The sequence below is a fragment of the Bos indicus genome, chromosome 2, assembly GCF_029378745.1.
Source record: "Bos indicus isolate NIAB-ARS_2022 breed Sahiwal x Tharparkar chromosome 2, NIAB-ARS_B.indTharparkar_mat_pri_1.0, whole genome shotgun sequence".
In the NCBI taxonomy this organism is placed as follows: domain Eukaryota; kingdom Metazoa; phylum Chordata; class Mammalia; order Artiodactyla; family Bovidae; genus Bos; species Bos indicus.
Window position 1 is genome coordinate 38,814,770 of NC_091761.1, and position 26,741 is coordinate 38,841,510.

General features: G+C 39.5%; 1 protein-coding gene across 1 annotated transcript in view; it reads left to right on the forward strand.

Moving 5' to 3' along the window:
* Window positions 1–17,508: 17,508 nt before the first annotated feature.
* Window positions 17,509–26,741, forward strand: part of CYTIP (cytohesin 1 interacting protein) — an 83,225-nt gene continuing 73,992 nt past the window's right edge. The window contains exons 1-3 of the mRNA XM_019972498.2: window positions 17,509–17,620; window positions 18,581–18,628; window positions 19,115–19,216. Coding sequence (XP_019828057.1) covers window positions 19,214–19,216 — 3 coding nt within the window. The 5' untranslated portion in view covers window positions 17,509–17,620; window positions 18,581–18,628; window positions 19,115–19,213. The remainder of the gene's footprint in view (window positions 17,621–18,580; window positions 18,629–19,114; window positions 19,217–26,741) is intronic.

A 26,741-nucleotide genomic window follows, 5' to 3' on the forward strand; every position in this document is an offset into this window, starting at 1 on the left:
TTGAGTCATGACCCACATGAATCTAACTTAACATCTTTTGAGGCTAGATTTATGAAACTAGAGCTTGTTATTGAAATTTGAGAACAACTCTAGGGGCAGGTTGACACAGTCCCCAATGGCTTTCAGTACTATCATAATGTACCCCTTTTGATGCCCACTCTAAAGAAACAGGAATGCTGAATTACTGTAAATTGATTATGGTTTCAGTTGAGGGAGTTTATTTAAGGGCAGAATGGAGCAAAGAGAGAATATGTGTTTGCTTAAGACTGTCTAATACATACCAGTTAGATTATAAAAATGATAGGAAATATAACTTTTTATAATGATGTTCCTTTTTCCTTCTGTTAATTTTTCTGAAGGAAACATCTGTAAAACTGACCTTCTGCCTTATTGGAAATAGGTCCTATTACTGGAATAGGAAATACAGTTTTAAACATTGTACTCTATAATACGTGGTGGTTAGTCACTCTCAGTCATGTCCAACTCTTGGCAACCCCATGGACTATAGCCCACCAGGCTCCTCTGCCCATGGAATTCTCCCAACAAGAATACTAGAGTGGATTGCCATTCCCTTCTTCAGGGGATCTTTCCAATCCAGGGGTTGAACCCAGCTCTCCTGCATTACAGACAGATTCTTTACCATCTAAGCTACCATGGAAGCCCACTCTATAATATAGATCATAGCAACAGTTCTTAGTCAATAGATTCTGGTCAATGATATTTTAAGAATGTGATGTGTTCTTGCCACATAAAAATTATACACACATCTACACTCATAAGATTGTACCTTCAATCCAAGGTGTCTTTAAAGACCATGAATATACCCCATGTTATTTTGGCTGTATTTTGGGTGAAGATAGAAGAGAAACTTGTTTTACTTGAGACAGTGAACTGACATATGTTTTAAAATGTAAATTATTTCATTTTTCCCTTTTGAGGCAGAGCATATTTTCCCAAAATGACAATAATATATTTTGGTTTCACATACTGCTCCAGAATTTTGCCACTGTCCTTTCTGGGGAAACCACTTCTCTTCCACTTGAACTTACAGGACCTGTGTGATTATTTCAACGAAAAGAACGCAGCACAGGTGACATCCATGACTTGTAAGGGTAAATCATAGAAGGTAATGAAACTTCTCTTGGCTCACCATTTCTCTCAAAATGTGAACTCTTGCAATCCAGCCACCATGTTGTAGGGAAGCTCAGGACACATGGAGAGATTACGTGTAGTTGTTTTGTCCAACAGCCCCAAAAGATTTCAGCCAACAGCCAATATCAGTCTTGAGTTAACAAGTCTTCAGGTCCAGTCTCTAGCCTACAAATCATTCACCTGCTGACATCCCAAACATCATGGAGCAGAGACAAAATATGAATTCAGTCATCAGCTTTTAAGCTGCCCCTGCTAAGGCTGAGTTAAACAGAGTTTTTCTCTAATTGGGGATTTCTGAGCAAAATAAACGTCCTTCTTTTAGGTCATTGAGTTTTAGGGTGGTTTTATAGGCAGGAGTAAATAGCTGGAATACATTATGGTTTCAGGAAGCAACGTTCAGCCAAAACTAAACCAAATATATATGGAAGTAGCTCTAGGACTTGGAAGCAGGCAGAAATGGGAAGCATCTTTAGGATAGTGTTAGATCTGAAAGGGGTAGAGGAAATGAGAAAGCTTAATGGACCTTAAAAAGACTTTTGGTGAAAATTTAAAGGAAAGAGGAAAATGTTGGAAGCTGAAGGAAAAGGTACTTTTGTTACATAGTAAAAGAAAGTTTAGCAACAATGTCTCCTGCAATAAGGTGGGAAATAAGAAATACACCTATTTTCTAGCTCAGAAGAATCGCTGAAAGAGGGTTGAATGTGATTTGCCTCTTGTCTGCTTTTAGCTTCCTGTAGTAAAATGCAAGGAAGAAAGATGAGCTAAAGAAAGAACTGTTATATATAAAGTCTCCAGGACTTGCTGGGTTGGAAAAGAAAACTGTTTCTCATTCCCAGCCTCTCCAGATGGCAAATGATTCTAAATTAAGATGTGGCTTCTGAGCAGAGATCAAATCCAGGGGGCTGTCAGGAAAATGTGGTCTAAATATAAAATCTTTTGTTAAAGCCTCATGAAGTTTTTAGATAGTACCTTATAGACCATTTCAAACAGACGAAGGCCCTCTAGGGATCTCACTAGGTGCCTCACAGATTCATTCTATAAAAATAATAAGCTTTCTAAGAAGCTTAAAGGAAATGGCCTTAAGGAGACCTCAAGTCAGAAAAAGGTCTATCCCAGTGAGATCTGGATATATTTCTATTGTCTAATGGGGTGAATTGTAAATTGATTCATAAGAAACCCACAAAATGTTTAAAGGAATTTTATCTCCTTCTACTGAAAAAGATAGAGATAGTATAACTTTGAAAGATATATTAAGATGATAGAGAATCTGCCTGCAATGTGGGAGATTCATGTTCCATCCCTGGGTCAGGAAGATCCCCTGGAGAAGGGAATGGCTACTCACTCCAATATTCTTGCCTGGAAAACCCCATGGGCAGAGAATCCTAGAGGGCTAGAGCCCATGGGGTTGCAAAGAGTCGGACATGACTGAGCGACTAACCCTTTTTCACTTTGGACTCCTCAAAATCTGTGGACAAAAAGCAGACTAAAACCCCACTAAACTGCAAAGGTAACCTACATTTTATGGAATGGAAAAGATATGTTAGTGGTTGGAAAGAGCCCAAAAAGCAAAGACTCATGGAGAATTTCTGGTAGTAGAACTGAGCACTAATCAGGGAACTGATAATAACATGTATCTGGCTGTATGTAAGAACTGTTATAAACCAGGGACTGCTGTGTTTTATCTTATTTGAATATGAATACATTTAATGGTTTTCTTCCCTCTAATACATTATTGTATCTCAGGTGTATGTGGAATAGATGAATCATTTCTACAGTTCACAGATCTGCAGATCAAGAGAAATGGTACTCGAGGTGCTTACCCAAGGAATCACACCCAAAGAACTTCATCAGATTTAGATGACAAGATCCAAAACCTCAAGTCTAAGCCTGATAAGCTTGGAAGAGAGGTCTTGTGGAAGAGTGAGTTTATTTTGCTTGTGGGAGAGAAATGAATTGGTATGACCGAAAGTTAATCCTGGAAGATTTTAGTTTCCAAGAGCAGCCTCTACACTACTTTTGGTTCCCAGTGATCTTCCAGAACATTGTCAGTCCCCCCATTAATGGAATATATGTCCCATTACCTAAAACCTGGCAAACCTTAGTGGCTACCTCAAAGAATAACATGCTATAAAAAGTGGTGTTATATGGCTTCTGAGGCTAGAACATAAAAAGAAATAGAGCTTCCACCTAACAGCTCTTTCTCTTGGATTGAGTAATTCTGGAACCCCATTCTGCAAGGAAGCCCAAGCTACAGGGAGATGTAGATGTTCTGATTGACAGCACCAGCGAAGGGATCAGACTACAGCCAGAATCAGTAGCCAGATTTGTGAGTAACTAGTGGTGTTGGAGCAGACTCTTGAGAGTCCCTTGGACTGCAAGGAGATCCAACCAGTCCATTCTAAAGGAGATCAGTCCTGGGTGTTCATTGGAAGGACCGATGCTAAAGCTGAAACTCCAGTACTTTAGCCACCTCATGCGAAGAGTTGACTCATTGGAAAAGACTCTGATGCTGGGAGGGATTGGGGGCAGGAGGAGAAGGGGATGACAGAGGATGAGACGGCTGGATGGCATCACTGGCTCGATGGACGTGAGTTTGAATGAACTCTGGGAGTTGGTGATGGACAGGGAGGCCTGGCGTGCTGCGATTCATGGGGTCACAAAGAGTCGGACATGACTAAGTGACTGAACTGAACTGAACTGAAGCATTTTTACATCAGCAGTCCCCAACCTTTTTGACACTAGGAACTAGTTTCATCGAAGGCAATCTTTATATGGACTGGGAAGGAAAGTTTTGTAATTCAGCTGAATTGTAAATGTAATTCAAGCACATTACATTTATTTTGCACTTTGTTTCTACTATTATGCTCCAACTCAGATCATCATTAGATCCTGAAGGTTGGAGATCCCTGCTTTACATGATGCTTGCCCTAGGCTTCAAGTTGCCCCTGCTGATATTAAGTAGAGCAGATATGACTTGTCCCTACCAGACTTTGATCAGATCACAGAATTATTAGCACAATGTGTGCTCAGTTGCTTCTGACTCTTCAACCCCATGGACTGTAGTCTGCCAGGTTCCTCTGTCCATGGGATTTTCCAGGCAAGAATACTAGAGTGGGTTGTCATTTCCTCCAGGCAATCTTCTTGACCTAGGGATTGAACCCTCATATTCTGCATTGCAGGCAGATTCTTTACCACAGAGCCACATGGGAAGCCCCAATAAATATCATTTTTTTAAGCCACTGAATTGTGATGTGGTTTGTTATGCAGCAGTAGATAACTCAAATAATCACCAAGAGTACTCTAAGAGGAATGATCATTGATTTTACGGACAAAGAACTATGTTGGCAGCACATAGCACATAAATAGCAGAGCTGAGATGCAGTCCCAGAGTTAATCCACAGTTTGAATCCTTTCCACTCTTTGACACCCTTCTTTAAAAGGGCATAGGTTGACCAGATAGACATTGAGTTGAACTAGACAAGTCCACTAAGCTCTCAACTGAGAAGATTGAGGCCAGCAGAAGGAAGATGAGATTTATAGCCTGCCAAATACAGAGGCCTTCCCTGAAGGCAAGGTACATTTTGTAGTTAAAAAAAAAAAAAAAAAAATGTATAGTCAAATTCTGTCCTTCCATTAATGAGTTTTAGTGTAAAACTTGAGCACGCTATATAATGTCTGTGTGCAAGTTTCCTCAGTCAGGAAATGATGATATAATACCTGTCATAAAATTGTAAGAATTATAATTTTTTTGTATAAAAATTAGAGGAACTATTATTATCAGTCTATATTACTGTAGTCATCTGAAATTCCTGCTGGAAGATGAGTGGCACACATCCATTGCTCTTTGACCTTTGATCAAAATGTCAACACTGAACTTCCCCTTTGCCTCTTTGACTTTAGAGATCCTGCCATTTCTTCCCTTAGTTTCAGATACTCATTGCCTTTTGAGTCTCTAGCTATCAGAAATCTGCCACTATCCCTAATTCTCAGAAAGTTTCTTCATGTCTCTTTCCCCTACCACAAGTTTTTCTGCCTTGAATTTTAGCTAAAATAGAATATTTGTTTGCTGACATTCAGGTGCAAGTGAGGCTTAACCGTATAAGACCTTTGTACTTTAAAAGAACAGCTCATTAACTACTATGAATCTCTAATCGGTAGAATTAGTGGGGGAGATAAGATTGTTCCCAGAGATCTTTGCCTACTCTCTCTTTCCTCCCACATTAAGCAGAAAATACTCCTGAATGTTACTTTATGACCTCTCTGCACTCCTTTGGTAAAACACTCTGTATCCCAACAGGGCCCAATAGAAATGAATTTGTTGTCTGAGAGAACTGAGGTTGCCAGCAAGAACACGAATGAACTTTATTTTAAAATGACAGCAGTTTCTCTTCTACCTCTCACTCTCCTCTCATGGTAGGTGGAGCTGGTTGGGGAAGGAAGATACCATTTACCGACCACCTCGAAGTGCGTGATGTAGCTCTCATTTTATTCCACTGTTTGCTTGCGTATTTACTGTCTGGATCAGCCAAACTTTGTTTTCTTAAAAAACATTCAAATATGCAATTATTTGAATCCTATTAGAGAGAGAGGAGGCAGGAGAAAGGGATTTTTTTGTTGATCTTATGACTGGAAGGGTGACTTCACTCCATTTTGTTTGACACTGAGTGTAAAGCACTAACTACTCTGTGCTGTGCTGCCCTGTGGAGGCTCACGAGGTAGAAATTACAGAGAATTAAGTGTATATCTAGAAGGTTTTAGGAACAGGCATTTGGTTCATTCTTTAGGAAATATGCAAGAAAGACTTTTACAGCTCAGGCCAATGGGGGAGATGAACAAAAGGAATAAGAGTAGATATAGCTTGCATTGTATCATATGTATTTTTATTAATTCATATTCTCCTAAATACATACAATAAAACTTAAAATTCATTATAATTTAATAAAGATATAAAAAAATGTTGTCCTAAACAGTACTGATCTGGAGAAGGCAATGGCACCCCACAACAGTACTCTTGCCTGGAAAATCCCATGGACGGAGGAGCCTGGTAGGCTGCAGTCCATGGCGTCACTGAGGGTCGGACATGACTGAGCGACTTCACTTTGACTTTTCACTTTCATGCATCGGAGAAGGAAATGGCAACCCACTCCAGTGTTCTTGCCTGGAGAATCCCAGGGACGGGGGAGCCTTGTGGGCTGCCATCTATGGGGTTGCACAGAGTCGGACATGACTGAAGCAGCTTAACAGCAGCAGCAGCAAACAATACTGATCAGCCTTCATCTAAATTTTTGGCTTCATTTCTAGTCAATATAAAGTTTTCCATTTTGTTACATTCCTTTAGGATTTGCTACTTTGAGTTTTCATTTTGTTCAAGTGCTCTGTCTGATGATAATTAAACTCACAATTTTATTATGGTAACCCTCACTTTCTTAAGCATCAGTCTTGTTCTCTTTGATCACGAATTCCTCTGTCCAGTGGTCTTGCTTCATTTATGTCACTATATGGTACTGTTACTTCTTCTAGTCTCAAAGGCTGGCTGTGTATGGGAATTTCCTGAGGAGCTTTTGAAAGGTTATGGATTTCTAAGACCCATCCAGAGGTACTGCATCATAATGCTTTTCATATCTATTCTTTCTTTTTCATTCTCATTACCACCCAAGTTCAAACCTTCTTTTGCTGGGTTATTGCAATTACCTATTAATTGGTTCCTCCAACTAGTCTGTTGTCTCCCCAAGAATGCCTTTGCCATATTAATTTTCCTAAAATAGTACATCACACATATTGTCCCAATAGTCAATAATTGCTAACATATTGTTAATAATTATTAACGTATTGTAATGTTACTGTTAATGATTGTTGCTCTATTGTTAGTTATATAATCAATTATCTTTAGTGTGGCATTTAAATTTTCTACAATTTAGCTTCTACATAACATTTTCAACATACTTCCATCCTCATCTGACTTGTCATCCCACTGGTATATAAATCTGAGGAATCTTTCCATCTTTGTTTAGACTCCTATAGCAAAATATCAGAGGGTGAATAGCTTAAAAAACAAATAAGTATTTTTCACAGTTTTGGATGCTGGGGAGTCTAATATTAAGGTGCTGGCAGATTTAGTGTCTGATGAGATCCCTCTTCCTGGTTTGTAGATGGCTGACTTCTCATTGTATCCTCACATAGCAGAAAAGGGAAGCTGGCTTCCCTTTCACATCTTAAAATGGCACTAATCCCATCACTAAGGGGCTACAATCATGATCTTGTTTAGACCTAATTACTTTCCAAAGGCCCCACCTCCTAATGTATCACACTGGAGTAAGGGCCTCAACATATGGATTTGGGGGACATAAAAAGATTCAGTCCAGGAATTCCTTGGTGGTCCAGTATTTAGGACTCGGTGCTTTTACTGCCATGGCCCAGGTTTGATCCCTGGTCGGGGAACTAAGATCCTGTAAGCTGCGTGGCACAGCCAAACAAAGATTCAGTCTCTAACACCTTCCTTCTCACTAAAAGACTTTCTTGTTATGATTTCTTTCATATTGTAAATTATTTTTAAAAATTTTATGTTGAAATAATTTCAGACTTTCAGAAAAGTTGCTAGTGTGAAGACTTCCTTATTACTCTTCACTCAGATTCTCCATGTTAACATTTTATCGTATTTGCTATAGCATTTTCTCTCTCTCTAATATATTAGAGAAAGAGAGAGAGAGAGAGATCTACCTATATCAGACATGATGCTTCTTAACTTCTGCCTTCTTCAGTGTATATCTTCTAAAACAAGGACATTCTGTTAGATAACCACAGTAATATAATGATCAAAACAGGAAATTAACATCGATATAATAGTCTCTTATCTACAGAAAATGTGGATTAAGCAAGGCAGTAAATGAAAGAAAATACCGTCAAAATATATGTATATGAAAAAGTCTTACATTGAGAATATAAAAAGAACTATGTATAATTTGCTCATAGAAAGATAAATGCTCCCTTACCCACTGGGCCAAAGACTGGGACACCTCCCAAAAGAAGGTTGACAAATGCTCAAAAAGCACATGAGCAGGTGCTCAGTATTAGAAATGCAAGTTAAAAGCACAATGAGATACTACCACGCATTCAGTAAAATGCCTAAAATTATAAAGAAAACCCCAAACACTGTGAAAACATGGAGCAACTGGAGCCATCATGACTTACTTATGGAATATAAAATCATTTGATCACTTTGAAAAACTAGAGATTTCTTACAAAAGTAAACACAGATTTTCCTTATGACTTAGCATTTCCACTCCTCTTTAATTATCTAAGAAAAATGAAAACATATGCCCACAAAAGACTCTAGAAGAACACTCATAATATCTTTATGTGTAAAAAACAGTAACTAGAAACCACTTTAATGTATATAGTATATGCATACACTGGGAAAACGTTTGCAGTAAAAAGAGATATACCACAGATACACCTATATTATGAATCTCGTAGACATAATGTTGATAGCAAAAAGCAAGACATAGAAGAATAAAAACTATGTAATTTAATTTATGAAAGTTTAAGTAGATAAATATAATTTATGGTGACCAGAAATCAGAATAGCGCTTGCTGTGGCAGAATAGTGTTTTACTGACGGGAAAGGGTCATGAGAAAATGTTCAGATGTGATGGAAATTTTCTATATTTTATTTCGAATGTGGGATTTTTAGGTGTATACATTTGTCAAAGGAGAGTGGCTCGTGTGCATTACACTGTGAACTTATACTTTGATAATAAATCTAAAACAAAAGTTGTGAGTGGAGTGCAGTCGAACTACAGATATGTGCAGGAATCCAGGTCTACTAGCAATAGAGCTACTACCATCTCTAGATGGAAGGCCTGGGTGAAAGCAGAGATTTCCAAAATCCAGAAGGAGCATGAGTCCCCTACAGTGGGCCAGTGAATGACTTCATTTAGGGATGTGGACAGCCTTCAGTGAACTTGCAGGGACAAAACCAATAGAATAAATAACCAGAACTCTATTATCCTCTATCCTTTCTATATCCTGCTAGGACTTTCCATTGTTTGCACATTTGAAAGCAGAGGACATGAGAACACTACAGAAATAATACAGATCAGCTTCTCAGGGCATCGAGTGGGAAGGAAGAGGAAAGAGATTAGATCTTAAGGGGAAAACATAAGATACCAGGCATATGCCTTATTTTTACACAACCTCAAAGAGCATCGCTTAATGATCATAATGGTGGGTTGGCCATGAGTGTCTACAGATTGCAAGGGATCTAAGTGAGTTGAAGGTATATGAAAGAGGGTGATTAAAATAATTCTGGAATTTAAGTTGTTTAGTAATGAAGGTAAGCATACGATGGGATGATGGACAGTGCAGTTGTGGAAGAATCAATGCATACAGGGCCAAGAAGAGTCAAAAAGTTATTACAGGGCTAGGAGGGTTTTTTGCAAATGAGACTATGGAGGGATTTCAGTTAACAAGAGTGAAAGGTCAGGTATGTGTCCATGGGAATCTGTTACTAAGGTGACAGAGAACACAAAATGATTTAAGGAGAGGAAATCAAAGAACTAAAGCAACCAGGATAATGGAAGGATTTCCTGCAGATATATTGAAATAATCAAGAATTATCACAATTCAAGATTATTGTTTCTTTCTCCAAGCAACAATAACCAAGAATTGTCACTTGGAGAAAGTGACAGAGAGTTATGAGCTAAAAGTTTAAAATGAATGATGAGGAGGGCTGAAGATAACTGCAATGAGGAGGGGAAGTAGGTGGTATAGTATGCTAGCTTGAGTCATCCTTGATAACCTTTCTCCCAGCCTCCAGAGTCAACCAGTCATTAAGTCCTGTCAGTCTATTGCATTTTTCAATATTAGCACCACTTCAGTCACCCACTGGATTAAAAAAAAAAAATCATTTCTCCCTGTTTCAAAGCGTTAGTTTTCTAATTGGGTTTCCACTAGCTACTTTTGCCAGTCTGTTTTCTTTGCTGCAGTCAGTGAACTTTTCTTAGTAAATGTTGCCAAGTCATGCAATCCCCCTATCTTTCCCTAATACAGGACTTACTTTTTTTTTCAGTGAGACTTCACTGCTTTTAAGATTAGGAGCAAAATCCTTCAGCTTCTATAGAACCTTATCTAGCAGCATATTCCCCCATCATCTCTTTCTGCACCAGTCACACTAGCCTTACTTTTCTACCCTCCTGCAAGCTCTTTGCATATTCATGTCTCTTGCTTTGGCTGGGATGTGTCCTCTTTATCTACCTGTTTCACCAGGTTAATTAGTAGTCTTCAGTTAAAGCTTTGTTCAAATATCTCCTGCTAAGGAAACCCTTTCAACATCTCCCAGACTGAGTCTGCCCTAGTTACACCCTGTCTGTAAGAAGCAGTATGAGTGGTTTTTCAGGGAGACATTCAAAGGAGTATCTCATATTGGAGATATTTAAAATTCATGTTGGGTTTTCCTTTCTTAGGGTTATCCTCAGATTGTTGCTGAGATAGAAGGAACCAAATGACATGTAAAAGAGATTATCCTTAAAGAAGTCACAAATGAAGTCTGTCTTAATGACAAGGTTTTAGCACAACTAGTTTAGTGGAGAACTGATTTGGACAAGGGTGTAACTTTTGCTGGAAGCTCCCTCAAATGGAGCCTTTGTAGCTTAGGGATTTTGATTTCACTCTGAAGAATGAGAACTGATTTTGCCCGGTGGTTTGTTCCATGTGAAACAGGTTCCACTGAATCTAAACCAGCAGGGGCGCTGCAGCGCAGGAAAAGCCCTCTGCCCCCAAGTAGCAGATGAGCCTTTAATAGCGACACCATGTGGTAGCAAAAAGCACCAACAGGAGTGGGCCTTAAACTCTTCATTGTCAATAGAATGATTAGGAAGCTTTGAAAAGATACCAATTGTGGTGATATTTGAACAAATCTACACATTTATTTTAAAGATTATTTAATTGTACACTTAGATTATATGGGTTTGTGGGGCAAATTATACCTCTCAAGTGATAGAAAGTATAAAAACATGATACTAATATAATGCTTGGCCATATTCTTCAGTCAATTAAACAAGAACCTCTGGGAGTAGGGCTTGGGCATTAACAGATATTAAAAGCTTTCCAGGAAAATTTAGCAATATTTAACAAAGGCACATATGCATTTGCTTTTTGACTGAATCCTGTTTCAAGGAAGTTATTTTGAAGAACTGTCTCTAGTAACACAATGCACAATATTATTCATTAGAACATTGTTTGTAAACCCTAAATTTGGAAAACCACCTAAATGCTCATTTGTGGGAGAGCCATTGAACAAACTATGGTACATCCTCTCTATAGAGAGTATTATGCAGCTATAAAAAGGAATGAGAAAGGCCAACATATAGTGATATCCAGAATATGCTTTTGTATAAAAAAGCAAAGTGTCAAAATATATCTAGAGTATGGTACCCTTCAAGTAAAATGAACCAACATATAGTAATATCCAGAATATGCTTTTGTATAAAAAAGCAAAGTGTCAAAATATATCTAGAGTATGGTACCCTTCAAGTAAAAATGAAGAAGACAGAAGAAATTAAACATATATCTGCTCATTGGGCAAAAAGTAATATGGCAAGAATAAATTAAAATCTTAATGTTATTACAATCAAAACTTAATTTATCTGTAGAGATGTTTGGGAATGGGTACAAAGGATGAATGGGGACACTTCTGTAAACAAATCTTGTATTGTTCTGATTTTGAGGACCAACTAGTGGTTCACATATGAAAAACGTAAGTACTAACCAAGACGTGTAGGAATCCAAACAATATAAAAGATTACTAATAAGCTGGTAAAGAATCCGCCTGCAATGTGAGAGACCTGGGTTCAATCCCTGGGTTGGGAAGATCCCCTGGAGAAGGGAAAGTCTACCCACTCCAGTATTCTGGCCTGGAGAATTCCATGGACTGTGTAGTCCACGTGATTGCAAAGAGTCAGACATGACTAAGCGACTTTCACTTTCAATAAGTGTACTAGAAATGAATACCACAACTATAACAAATGGGATAAAAAATAATAAACCTAAGTAATATTACAGTGATTTGAATATATTCTACAAGGTCAAAGACAAAAGCACCCGTGAGTGCTCAGTTGCTCAATCATGTCCGACTCTTTGAGACCGCATGGACTGTAGCCCGTCAGACTCCTCTGTCCATGGAATTCTCCAGGCAAGAATACTGGAGTGGATTGCCATATCCTTCTCCAGGGGATCTTCCTGACCCAGGGATCAAACCTGCATCTGCTGCATCAGCAGGAGGATTCTTTACCATTGAGCCATCAAGGAAGCCCAAAGACAAAAGAGCTGCATGTAAATATTGCGTTCATTTTAGTAAATTTGTTTTTCACAGAGGTTATGTATGTTAGTAATTCTGAAACTGTGCATATTCTGAAATTGAGTAAATAAGTAAATAAATTTTGTAGAATGAGAGCTGAATTATCGCTGTCAGAAAAAGGAGTTACAAATGAACAAAGGGAGAAGACTAGAGGGAACCTTATGTATTAGAATTATAGGTATCAATTTCACTACTAGTTTTATATACACATAAAAACATAACATTAGCTTCCTTGGTGGCTCAGATGGTAAAGAATCTGCCTGCAATGTGGGAGACCCAGGTTCGATCCCTGGGTTGGGAAGATCTCCTGGAGAAGGAAATGGCAATCCAGTCTAGTATTCTTGCCTGGAAAATCCCATGAATGAAAGAGCCTGGAGGGTTATAGTCCGTGGGGCTGCAAAGAGTCAGACATCACTGAGTGACTAACACACACAAAAGCATAAATATATTTATTTATAATAATTGCCTATAAATTATTATGTATATAATACATACAGGAAGAGAGAGAGGGAGAGCAAAAAAGGGAGATATAAATGATACCAATGATAAACTTCTAGTCCGTAGTTTGGAAACACTCGCAGATCGTTACAATTTTTCTACCACCTTCAGAAGCCCTGGTTTGTCTCTCCTGGGAACTGTGGTGTTTATTTTTGCTTACTTTCATTTTGCATTGTCCATGCTAAGACCTGGACTAGGGGAATGGGCAATACTTTTTATGACCCAAGGCCTGGTACAAAGCCATCACCTAGTAGTTCACTTGATGAAAGTTTCTCAATCATGATCACTGGGGCTGGGATCTCCAGAAACTTCCTAGAAGTAGTGGGCCCCTGAGTTGGGCCTGGAGAAAGAGAGGATTTAAATTAGTGAGCAGGAGGTCATTAGCCCTTATCACTGGGGACTGTGCAGTGAAGACAAGCAGAGGAGGGCACACAGTGGGAAGCCATGAGAAGTTCTGAAGAACAGAGAGAGGCGGTAAGTGCAGGATGGGCTGAGATGGCGACCTGAGATAGGGCATGTGAGTATAATGGCCCACCTGTGACCTCAGACAGCCTCACACCAGAATCAGAAATTATCATGCCACCTTTTAAATTAATTCTCTCATGTAGCCTACTTCAGCAAGATATTTCAGGAAGATAATTGGAATTGGCTGGTTTCCAGGTATCTTAAAGATCAAATTCCAAACAAAATGTGGGCAAACTTCAAAGTAATACTTTTTCTGACATTTCTCAGACCATGGACCACAGCCACTATTCTCAGCTCAAGCCCACACCCGTTCTCAGATTCAGGTGAGAAAATGATGATTGCTCTAACATCACAACACTCTCTACCAAGTAGTTACCCTGGTTTGGCTGGTGGCACCAACTAGCTGGCTGTTGGTGGGAGCATCCTGCCCTCTGCTGGCTTTGGCAGGAAAAACAAATTTGCATTGCCTGTTAAAGAATTAATGAAGGTTGAGAGTTCAGGGTTTTATCTAAAACTAAATATTTGCTTGCGTGTTGATGAGGACTAATTAACCAAGGAATGCATCCCCTGAATGACATGTGGCTTCTTAGAAGACTTCCAATCATCAGGGAAAAAAAAAAAAAAAACCTTTGTGTAGCATATGCATACTTCTTGCTCAGTAAATAGGGGTACAATATTAGCATTTTTAAAGAAATGTGAAGAATCAGTGCTGCATCTTTAATAATTTTTGAAGTATTCACATGGTTTATGATGGAAGAACCTTGGGAGTACTGTCACACTGCCTGGGTTTATGTATAAATTCTGCAAGTTAACTCAATCTATCTGAGATGAAGTCTCTTCATCTGTAAGGTACATACCCACCTAAAAATGTTGCTGTGAGGATCAGATGAACTAATAAGGAATGAGAAAGCACTTCACTGTGTCCATTGAAAGTGTGACATCTTAAATATATATGCTATTCACAGATTCACACCAGAATACGCACACACAGAATACACACACACACACACACACACGCACAAAGTGATGTGGAGGAGGCCAACCTCAGTGATATTGCAGGTTCGGATACAAATCACTGCAGTAATGCAAGTATCACAATAAGCTGAGTCAAATAAACTTTTGGTTTTCCAGTGCATATAAAAATTATGTTTACACTATAGTCTATGAAATGTGCAATAGCATTATGTCTTTAAAAAGCAACATATATCCCTAAATTATAAATTATGCTAAAAAACTGCTAATCATGTCTCAGCCTTCAGCAAGGCTGGTGGAGGTTCTTGCCTTGAGGATGATGGCTGTTGACTGATCAGGGTGGTGGTTGCTGAGGCTTGAATGGCTGTGGCATCTTCTTAAAATAGGATAGCAGTTAGCTTACTTCCTTGGTTGACTCTTCCTTTCATGAATGATTTCTCTGCAGTCTGCAATGCTGTTTAATAACATTTTATCCAAAGTAGAACTTATTTCAAAATTAGAATCAATCCTCTGAAACCTTGTTGCTGCTTTATCAACTAACTTTACATAAGACAGACCATACAAGAGTTCACACTAATGTACAAATCCACATTGTTCAGTTATTGAATTCCTGAAATTTATTTGCACAAAACTAGAAAACAGATCATCAATATTTAAAATCCAGAGAATGAAAAGAAAGGATATCCTGTAAATAATTTTTATAAGAACCCCTAGAGACAAAACGGCTTGTTTACTAAGCAGTATTTATCTTCAACTGACTGTCACTATGTTCTTTCTGTACAACCTATAAGAACATCTATTTTTCTCACTTTAATAAAGAGAAAAATGGCAAAAGTGAATCTGAAGGATAACTTTTGACAGCAATACAGCCTCCATTTTCTTCTTTCCTCTTTTTTTCTGGGCCCTTCCTATCCCTCGCTTCTTTTCTCCAGTTTCATTTGAAACCGGAAATAAATAGCTTCAGCTAGTATTGTCACTGCTTCAGTGGTTAGCTTTCTCGTCCTCTGTAGCAATTCCGTAAGCATACCATTTTCTCTTCAGTGTAATTATTATAATAGGAATAGAATATGGTCTTGGCTCATTTAAAGGGTAAAAAGCTGAATGGCAATGATGTTGATATTATTGTAGTAGGTTTTTAACAAAAATAGTATATTTTTAACATAATAATTTATTTAACTTATATTATTCTCTTTATTAGCAGCTCTGCATAATAAAGGGTTTTTAGACATCCCATTTGTGCTTTTACCTGCAGAGTAAACCCATGTTTAATTCGTCACCTTGCCAGCTTCAGGAAGTGTTATATTGATGTTTTGTAGGAAATTCAGCTTCTACAAAGTTGTAGTACTAGTTATTGAACATACAAAGGAATCTCTCTCTATAGGAAGTTTGCAAGCTTAACTACATACTTATATAAATAGATACGTAACAAGCTAATGGTGTGAAAATTGGGGAAGAAGTAACTAGAAGTATCCGATCTTAAAAAATGAACAATTTTCCAGGTGGGCAGAGTTCATTACACATGTATTGGAGGGAGTGGAGAGCAGTCTTCAAGGCCGTGCTCCAGGTAAGTATGATATAGTGAAAATTATGAATGTCTATGCTGCAGTGAGAATAATAGGGAGATGAGCCTGAGGCTGGACTAGTAGTTTGGGGCCCAGTGTAGAGGCTATTTAGTTAATAAGATAAGGAGTTTGAATTTCATGGGGTATGTGTATTAAATAATACACTTGGTAACAGATCAATATTATTTCTCTGTTACATTCTTTTTTAAAATATTTATGTATCTGTTTGGCTGTGCTGGGTGTTAGTTGTGGCTTGTGGACTCAGTCGCAGCAAGTAAACTCTTGGTTGTGGCATGTGGGATCTTGTTCCCCAACCAGAGATTGAACCTGGGCCCCCTGCACTGGCAGTGTAGAGTCTTAGCTACTGAACCACCAGGGAAGTCCATCCTCTGTTGTATTCCGTTTAGTCAGAGAAATGTTTATGGGGGAGGGAAGTTGAGTTTTAAGTGGTATTATAATTCCCTCTGACTTTCAACATATGTGTAAGTTGCTGAATAAGGACTGCAGTGGTCTCTAAGTTCCATCCAAACTGGGTTAGAGACTTCCAGAACAGACTAGAATTGTTATCTTGCATTTTAAAAACACAACAGCTTAAATCCCTTTTGATTCATCAGAAAGTCACACATTTTTAAAAAACAGCCTCTTCGGTCCAGTTAGTCATAGATAACCATATAACTTAAAATATCTAGTCTGCTAAGAAGAAATACTTAGAAATGGTATAAGTCACTTTCTATATCTGACCTGCTGTTTTGTCACATAAAACAAAAAAGAGGTCAGAAAAAGACTCATGGATAAAACCTCTCCACTTTACCAAATATGCTTGCTTGGCTGATTAATCATTTTTTTAAAGTCAAATTACTAATATAAACTGCTTGGAATAATATTACTGATCTTAACTCTTTTTGTCTGCCTATAGTAATTCCATAAACATTGCAAGAGACAGGACTACTCACAATAAAGCTTTGCTTATGGCTTCTTAAAATAAAGCACTTTGAACTGATACTCCCCAACTCTGATCATCGTAATGAGATTTACAGGTAATCTTTCTTTTCTGTGTTTCCTCAGCACTTAGCACATTATAGGCATTCTGAAGGATGGAGCACATCCCATTAAACAATTTGGGCAAAAATAAAGTGTAAATAAGTGTAATAAGAGTGTAGCCAGGTGCTTTGTACCCTGACTGGGCAAACAAAGGCTGGGGACTAGCATTAGAGCCTGGAGGAGCACAGATCTTGGCCGTCTTGCTTGTTTCTGTACCTTCAGGGCCTCACACGTAGTAGGTACTCAATAAATATCTGAGGTCTAGTGAAACAACGAATAGACTCCCTTTGCTCATGACTTTGCTTGCGGTGGTTACTTTAAGGGCATAATAGGTTAATAATTTCTGCATGACTACTTGGGCTCCTGAGTTAATGTTTGCAAAGCTCTTTGAACTTCTTGGGAAAAAGAATGGTGTTTTTTTTGGCACCCTTTCACATTTGCAGTGGCACACGAATTCCTCCTCCTCTCCTTCCTCCGGCTTTGCCTTCCCCGGCTCTGTGCCGGGCCAGGATCTCCCAGAAGGCAGCCACACTGCTCTCGCTGCCTTTTCCCTGCCACCTCCAGCCCTGCAGCACAGGTAGGGGCAGAGCACATGCCAGAAAGATTTAAGACTTCGCAAGAGACTCTGGTAAAATGGAATTTGGGTTGATCCTAATAACACTTAGAGCAACTGGTGTATAGAAGGGTGCAGATTCTTCGTCAGCCATGGAAGAAACTATTGGGACAGGCAGGTTGATCTGTGAGGATACATTGATTTAGATCCTGAAGGGAGATAGAGGGTGTCGTAGAGGCAATTGGGAGCACACGCTGAAGCAGCTGGTTTCTAAAGTGTGTATGATTTTAGACACACAATACAAAACCTTGATAGTAACTGGTAGAAAATACTATAGTTTTATAAGAAGGAACTCAATAAGAGAAGATGTGTTTCTTTTACATGGGTAGAAACTTCAACTTTTATGATTACTTTCCCTATAAGTTTTTTTTTTATATTTGATGATGAAAAAGAGAGATTCTATCTCACAATAGATAATCATAGGCTGCAATGTTTTCCAAGGTGTTTATTGCTATAAACATTGTCTTGATATTTAGAAAGTCAATAATTAAACAGTTCAAATGTGATTTGGGAAACAAAACTGTTTTCTATTAAGAATAGCTGTCCTTTATGAACAAATTCAAGAAAAAGAATTTTTTTTTCTATTTGAGATTACAATATATGAGCTTGCAATTGATCACACACCATGATTATCTCAAGGTAATTCAGGGAAAGCTGGTTACAGGCACAGAATAACTAAAATGACTGTCAGCGGCAGATCTTGCCTTAAAGACAGGAACAGATCCTATTTTCCACAACTTTTAAAATGACTTGTTTTCCAAACCAAATCATGATGTTTTCTCTGTGTGTGGAAAATTTTTCATGATGCATATTTATATGCTACTTGCTGTATGTGTGGCAAATTTGCTCTCTCTAGAAATTGTTTCTAGGGACTGGAAATGAATATTATGTGGATAAAAAACTAACATGGTTTTCTGTTGAAAGGACAGACCACATGAATGGTGTCTGCTTTGCTTTAAAGGGAAAACTCAGGTAAGTCTGACTTTAGTTGAACAGCATGAAGTAAACCAAAGGTCTTAAATTTTGTTTAGAACAAATTATGGAAGGGCCTTCCAATTAAACTGAACACATTAATCTGAAAACAAAAGCAAGGGGAATAAAATTTGGGGTTAGTTTATAGTAAGTAGCATTTGAAACTCTGAAAACTTAAGTGTCCCCATAAAATCCACATGTGAAACATTTAGATAGGAGTGACTTCTGATAAGAAATGGTTTTTTTCTCCACTTAATTCAGTATAGAATGAAGAGCCTTGATTTTCCATTTGTACAGGGCTCAAGGATCAGTAGGCATTACTGAATTTTTGTTGTTTATTTTTGTGAGGTATTTGATACTAAACAGTTTTCCCATGTCCTGAAATAAATAGATGGGAACCCCCTTCAGGAAGAAGGAGAAGGGCAGCACGAATTAGGGTGAGATTGAATTTCCTTTTCGGAATGTCAGTGTCTTGTTGCATTGCAGGGGGCTGTAAATTCATTTAGAGCAGACCAGATTATACCTTACAGCTCTGGTGTGGCAACCAGGAGGGATCTCTGGCTGAGGTTTACCAGCTAAACTTCTATGGTAAGTTCGACTTTGAAATCTGTGCTTGATTCTCATTATGTTCTTGTCTTTGATGTGGGGGAGGGGAGGAAATGAACAAATTCTAATGAAGTGTTTTATAATAAGATAAATAAAATATGAACAGAATTATTGTTGAGAATTCTTTATTCAAAGTGTTTAATGAGCTGCTTGGTTCTTTCTGGTTTAGTTCCTAAATATTTTCAGCTTCTACTTGTTTACTGGGTCTCTTTTTGGTTGATATGCTTGCTACTATGTCTCTTCTACTTTCTCTGATAGCATATGGTCAGTAGATTTGATCACAGGGATGTCTTCTTTCAGGCAAATGTTGAATTTGTGACATCCAAACAATTTTGGGCAACAGTTATAAAGGTCCAGTAAAAATAAGAGTATGATGTTACTGCAAGAAAGGAAAAATACCAATAAAATAGGCTGATTTAGAAAGTTGAAGGTTCTTATTAAGAGAAAAGGAAAGAGGAAATTGGTGAGAAGCCAAATTTAAATGGACTGAGCACTGGAGTTCAAATATGATATGCTAATGACAAAGACAGGATAAGGCAGCTAATGGAAATTTACCGTGTCTGTGTGTGTGTGTAAGAAAAAAGGTAGAGAAGACTTATTATTTTCTTATCTATATCCACATTAGCCTTTCTGAGGACAGGGACTGTGTTCTTAGCTCTGTACAATCTGCAAAGAATAGACAATCAAAAAAACTTACTGATCAAAAAAATTTCTTTTTGTAGCTGCTATGAAAAAAGATCACCAAACTAGGTGCTTTATGTACTTTCTGTGAGACCAGCCTGAATAAGGTAATCAGAGCTCAGGCAGAGGCAGCTGGAACTTACTCAAAAAGTTGCAGCCAGAAGGTGAGCTGTGAGCAGATTACAGTGTTCCCTCAAATGCTCATCAAGGCGGTCACACTTTTGGTTCAACCACCAGAGGTCAGGTCATTGTCTCCAAGAAAACTTTATTAAAGGACAGTTTTGGTGTCAAAGAGAAAAGACAGAGCAGTGGATCTCAAACTTTTAGGATGGAAAAATGTTCTAGGACTAGTTCTGGAACTTCTGGAGATTGTTGTTACTTCTAGTGATTCTGATTCAGGAAGTCAGCAGTTGGGGTTGGGAATATGTATCCCTGGGAGTCTTTACTTTGTAAAAGAGGTAGGTGTGGGAGGACATTACTCTTGAGAAAGAATGTATAGAGTTTCTCTAGCTTGTTGATCTCATCAGAGGACTGTTGGTTCAGAAGCCACCAGCCACCTGGTGCTGAGAGGGACTGAGCAGCCCAGATGAAGAAGCAGTGCCTGTGGCACCCAGACCTGGGTTCAAATACCCTTGTGGCTTTTTCGGAAAGTGCTTTTCTTTCTGAAATTCATATTCTTTTTTGAAAGAGGAGAACCTTGTTGTCTACCTCATGGATTTAAAGAAACAATACAAATCACCTAGCAGAGTGACTGGCATATAATAAAGTAATTAGTAAACATTTACTCTTGTGGTGGGGAGAGAAAGAAATGTCAATGATAATTCCTCTGAAGCCAGGAAGATAGTCTGCAGCAGATACAAAGCAGGATCAACCAGGAGGCTAGCTCCTGGATCCTGAGGGTCCAGGTGCAGCGTCTGAAGATAGATCCTAGACCAGAAGATGAATAAACACGAGCTTGGGAGACACAGTTTCTCACCATCGTGAATGTTTCCCGAGAATAGTAATGAACAACACAGATGGCACAGTTAATTGGAATTATAATTGATCCCCAAATAGTATTTAAATCAATACTTGAATGGATTTTCCTTGGGAAAACCATTATAAGAACGTCTAAAATGGAACAAAGTGAAATGCATCAAATTCAGTGATTTGTTCATCTCTGCCACCCACCCTACATCAAAGGAATAATGAATGAAGAGAGAAACAGTCAAAGGGAGGAAGGAAACAGGACCCACAAATCAAATAGACTGTCATTAAATGAAATCATTTTCTGGTAATTCAGTGTGATGTCAGGTTGTACTGAACTGGCTGGCTGGCTTTCGGATGGCTGCTGCCAGTTTCTCTCCCAAGATGATGAGAAGAGGAAATGGGACTGATTCCCTAGTTAGGTGCCTTTAAAAAACAAACAAACAAACAAACAAACTTATTTCTTTGGCTACACCAGGTCTTAGTTGCAGCATGAGAACTCTTAGTTGCAGTATGTGGGATCCAGTTCCCTGACCAGGGATCGAACCCGGGCCCCCTGAATTAGGAGCATGGAGTCTCAGCCACTGGACCACCAGGGAAGTCCCAGTTTGGTGCCTTTCTTAAAAGACAAAGATGACATTTATTAGCACTTGAATGTAAGCTATGGCTGAACCAGCCAACAAGTTAATAGATGAGGGATATGAACAGGAAAGGGTTCAGTTCAGTTCAGTTCAGTCGCTCAGTTGTGTCTGACTCTTTGCCACCCCATGAATCCCAGCACATCAGGCCTCCCTGTCCATCACCAACTCCTGGAGTTCACTCAGACTCATGTCCATTGAGTTGGTGATGCCATCCAGCCATTTCATCCTCTGTCGTCCCCTTTTCCTCCTGCCCCCAATCCCTCCCAGCATCAGAGTCTTTTCCAATGAGTCAACTCTTCACATGAGGTGGCCAAAGTATTGGAGTTTCAGCTTCCACATCAGTCCTTCCAGTGAACACCCAGGACCGATCTCCTTTAGAATGGACTGGTTGGATGTCCTTGCAGTCCAAGGGTTGTTGCTGCTGCTGCTAAGTCGCTTCAGTTGTGTCCGACTTTGTGCGACCCCATAGACGGCGGCCCAGGAGGCTCCGCCATCCCTGGGATTCTCCAGGCAAGAGCACCGGAGTGGGTTGCCATTTCCTTCTCCAATGCATGAAAGTGAAAAGTGAAAGTGAAGTCGCTCAGTCATGTCCGACTCGTCGTGACCCTATGGACTGCAGCCTAACAGACTCCTCCATCCATGGGATTTTCCAGGCAAGAGTACTGGAGTCCAAGGGTTAGGTAGGCTCAAAGTATCTGCAGGCAAGTAATTTAGCTTCTTTGGGCCTTACTCTCCTCTCTAAACTTCCCTGGTGGCTCAGTGAAGCATCTGCCTGTAATGTGGGAGACCCGGGTTTGATCCCTGGGTTGGGAAGATCCCCTGGAGAGAGAAATGGCAATGCACTCACTACTCTTGCCTCGAAAATTCCATGGACTGAGGAGCCTGGTAGGCTACAGTCCATGGGGTCGCAAAGAGTCGGACACGACTGAGCGACTTCACTTTCACTTTCTCCTCTCTAAATGTCCTTCTAGGCCTGATACATGGTGATAAGGCGTAGATGGTGGGCCAAATCCCAACACTTTAAACATTTCATTTTATATTTCTCTCATCTGGAAAGTAGTCCCTAACTATAGTACCTAAGTTGTCACCAGATGAGAGCTATTTTCAGGAATTTTGTTTACCCTGAACTATGAAATTTTTTGGCAACCCACTCCAGTGTTCTTGCCTAATGAATCCTGTGGACGGAGCAGCCTGGTGGGCTGCTGTCCATAGGGTTGCGCAGAGTCGGACACGACTGCAGCGACTTAGCATGCATGCATGCATTGGAGAAGGAAATGGCAACCGACTCCAGTATTCTTGCCTGGAGAATCCCAGGGACAGAGGAGCCTGGTGGGCTACTGTCTATGGGGTCGCACAGAGTCAGACACGACTGAAGCGACTTGGCATCAGCAGCAGCAGCATGAAATTTTTAGTGTTTTCCCCACACAAATTCAAATTTCAACTTAAATATGTTTTTAACCAATGCTGTTAGTTCTCTGGATAAACAACTGTGAAATTGACAGTAATGATAAATAGTGAAGCAAACAGTGATAACAGAAGCCATTATTTTTTTGAATACCTATCAGCTGACAGGTATTATGGGCTTCCCTTGTGGCTTAGCTGGTAAAGAATCCACCTGCAATGTGAGAGACCTGGACTTCATCCTTGGGTTAGGAAGATCCCCTGGAGAAGGGAAAGGCTACCCACTCCAATCATCACATTTCATCTTTCATCCTTATACTAACCTTGATAAGGTTAACGAGGTTAACCTTGTGACCATTTTCCAGGAGGATTATGAGAGGTCACAGAGACAGCAAACAGCACAGTCAGGATTTGAACCTAGGTCTTCCTAATTCCAAAACCCATGTTTCTACTCCTTTTGGGTCATTATGCCAAGTCCCTTCAGCCATGTCCGACTCTTTTGCAATCTCAGGGACTGTAGCCCACCAGGCTCCTCTGTCCATGGGATTCTCCAGGCAAGAATACTGGAGTGGATTGCTTTGCCTTTCTCCAGGGGATCTTCCCAACCTAGGGATCGAACCTGAATCTCTTAAATCTTCTGCATTGGCAGGCAGGTTCTTTACCACTAGCACCACCTGGGAAGCCCTTCTACTCTAATATACCTTACATCTGCTGTACAACTGCATTCATAATAATCCTGTATTGTTTCTCTTTGTTTCCTAATTTTTATTCATAAATATAATGCAAAGTATATTAGTGTCCTGTTCGTTCATTTTCCACTTATGATCATTTTAATGGAGCACTTCTATTCTTAATGGTAATATTATATTTTTTTTTTACTTTGAGTAATGAGTTTACTGAAAAGTCTGAACTGGCCTAGGGCATATGCGTAAAAGTAACAATTTTTTTCTTCTCTAATTACTGAAGCTTTGTCAAATCTCCCTTTTCTTTGAGCAGATACAATGATGGCTTGGTCAGTTTTCTTTTTCTGTAAAACAAAAACAAAACCAATTCTGTGCTGTAAAAACTCAATCTCACCCAATTGAAAATGGTGCCCTCCAATATCACAGGACAGAAGTAAGGTTTAGAGATCAGAAGGACACAGCTGTGTTACATCTCTGAGATACCATACCCTCTCACATTTCTAGGCTACTACAGTTTCATGATATTTGGGGCAGGGAGGAAGGAGAAGAAAAGAGGACAAGTCTTTCACATTTAATAGTGTACCTGTAGTTCTTCTGTGTAAGTTTTTGGCTCTTTTTCTGCTTAATGTGCACTGGCCAGCTCTCTGGATGGTAGGCATCCATAGGAGGGTTTTCAGTGGACAGTCAGTGATATAGGAAACCCTGCCACAGGAAGGCCTGCAAGCCACTCAGCCTCCTGCTGCTGAGGTCTGCTCCTTCAGCAGCCAGCCCTCATGCATGGAACGTGGTAAGAGAGCACAAACCTGGCTATTTCCCCTGAGTTCACTTGGCACATGGACACATGCTCCAGGATTGTGCCTTCTCTCTTCTCTACATCTCAATTTTTCCTTCTGTTCAAACAGGTACAGGGTGGGGGGTGGGGTGGGTGGATTAGCAAGGCCACCACCTATACAGATGTCAAAGCTAGACATGAAATGGCAGCATTCCCTTACTGTAGGCACTGCTCTCTGGTTTTAAGAATGGCTCTCTTGGCAGCTGCTACACTTGTTCAGTGGTGAGAGGTGTAGATGAAGAACTTCAAACATCACTCCCTTCCCACCCTTACTAAGGCTGCCTCACAGCTTTGACGATTTTCTGCTTCTCTTTTCCATTTCAGTTTTCCTTTTAGACTCAACCGGGGAAGGAGAGGGCACAGTATGAATGACAGTGGAGAGCAACAGAGTTTTTCACCTGTGCCTTAGTGCAGGAGACACCAGTTTGATTCCTGGGATGGGAAGATCCGTTGGAGAAGGGATAGGCTACCCACTCCAGTATTCTTGGGCTTCCCTGGTGGCTCAGCTGGTAAAGAATCCCCCTGCGATGCGGGGGACCTGGGTTCGATCCCTGGGTTGGGAAGATCCCCTGGAGAAGGGAATGGCTACCCACTCCAGTATTCCAACCTGGAGAATTCCATGGACTGTATAGTCCATGGGGTCAGAAAGAGTTGGGCATGACTAAGCGACTTTCACTTTCACTTTAGTGAGCCTTGAAGGAGATGGTGGCTTTAGTCGCTAGTTATCCATCTTCTTTATCTCACTACTGAGGCTCTGCAGGTCACATCTGGGATAGAAGGAAAACTTGCCCTCCATAGCCTGTTACACTGTGCACCCTTGGGGGGCAAAAATTAATTGATATAAGTTATATAACTTACCTGTGAAAGATACTGTCAAGAAAATGAAATGGCCAGACATACTGGGAGAAGATACTTATAAAAGACATACCTGATAAAAGACAGCTATCCAAAATATACAAAGAAACTTGAAACTCAACGATAAAAAACCAAGCTGATTAATAAATGTACAAAAGATCCAAAATGGACACTTCTTCAAAGAAGATATACAAATAGCAGATAAACATTTATAAAGATGCCCAGCATCATCTCATTACAGAATTGCAAACTGAAATGACAGTAAGATACCAGTACACACCTATTTGAATGGTGAAAATATAGAACACGGACAACACTAAATGCTAGTCAAGATGGGGAGCAACAGAAACGCTTATTAATTGCTAGTGGGAATTAGAAATGATACAGTCACTCTGGAAGACAGTTTGATAGTTTCTTATAAAACTGAGCATGTACTTACCACAGAATCTAGCAACTGCAATCCTTAGTTATTTACCCAAATGAGCTGAAAAATTACATCTACATTATTGCCTGCACCTGAATGCCCAAACTAGAAAGCAACCAAAATGTTCTTTAGTAGGTAAATAAACTGTGTATGCCCAGACCATGGAATATTATTCAGTACTAAAAAATGAGCTAGCTATCAAGCCATGAAAGAACATGGAAGAATCTTAAATACATAGTACTAAGTGAAAGAAGACTACCTGAAAAGGCTACAAAATGTTTGATTCCAAATTTCAGCTATGTGATATCCAGGAAAAGGCAAAACTTGCAGACAGTGAAAAGATCACTGATTGCTAGGGAGTGGGGGTACAGAGAGATGAGCCAGTGGAGAACAAAGGATTTTAGAGCAGTGAGATTTGTCTGTATGATACCACAATGGTGGATACATGTCCTTAGATACTTACCCAAACCCACAGAATGTACAACACACGAAGTGAACCCTAATATGAACTCTGGACTATGCGTGATAATAATACATTAGTGTAGGTTCATTAGTGGTAACAAATCCCCTGGAGTGGAATGTTGATGGTGGGTGTGGCTGTGTGTGTATGAGGACAAGGGGCATATGAGAACTCTGTACTTTCTATTCCATTTTGCTGTGATCCTAAAACTACTCTAAAAGATAGTCTACTTAAAGTTAATTTATATTGAAATATTATTATATTATTATAAACAGTCAAAATAGAGAAATCTGCTTTCTAAATAGATAATAGATTTTCCACTTTTGTATGGGACTGAATGATGTTTTATGACTCCCCTTTGACAGTGAATGTCTACCAAATGATAGTTGCACTGTCTTCTGCCTCCTCTGTATTTTATAATCACTGATACTGATCCTGAGATGACTAGGCAGCAGCACAGGTGTGTAAGTAGAGACACCTCTTCCTGGAAGCCTTCTCTTTGATAGTACAGTCAGCTCAAGGCCACAGAAAACTCTGCACCACAGTTACTGTTCTGAATGATGT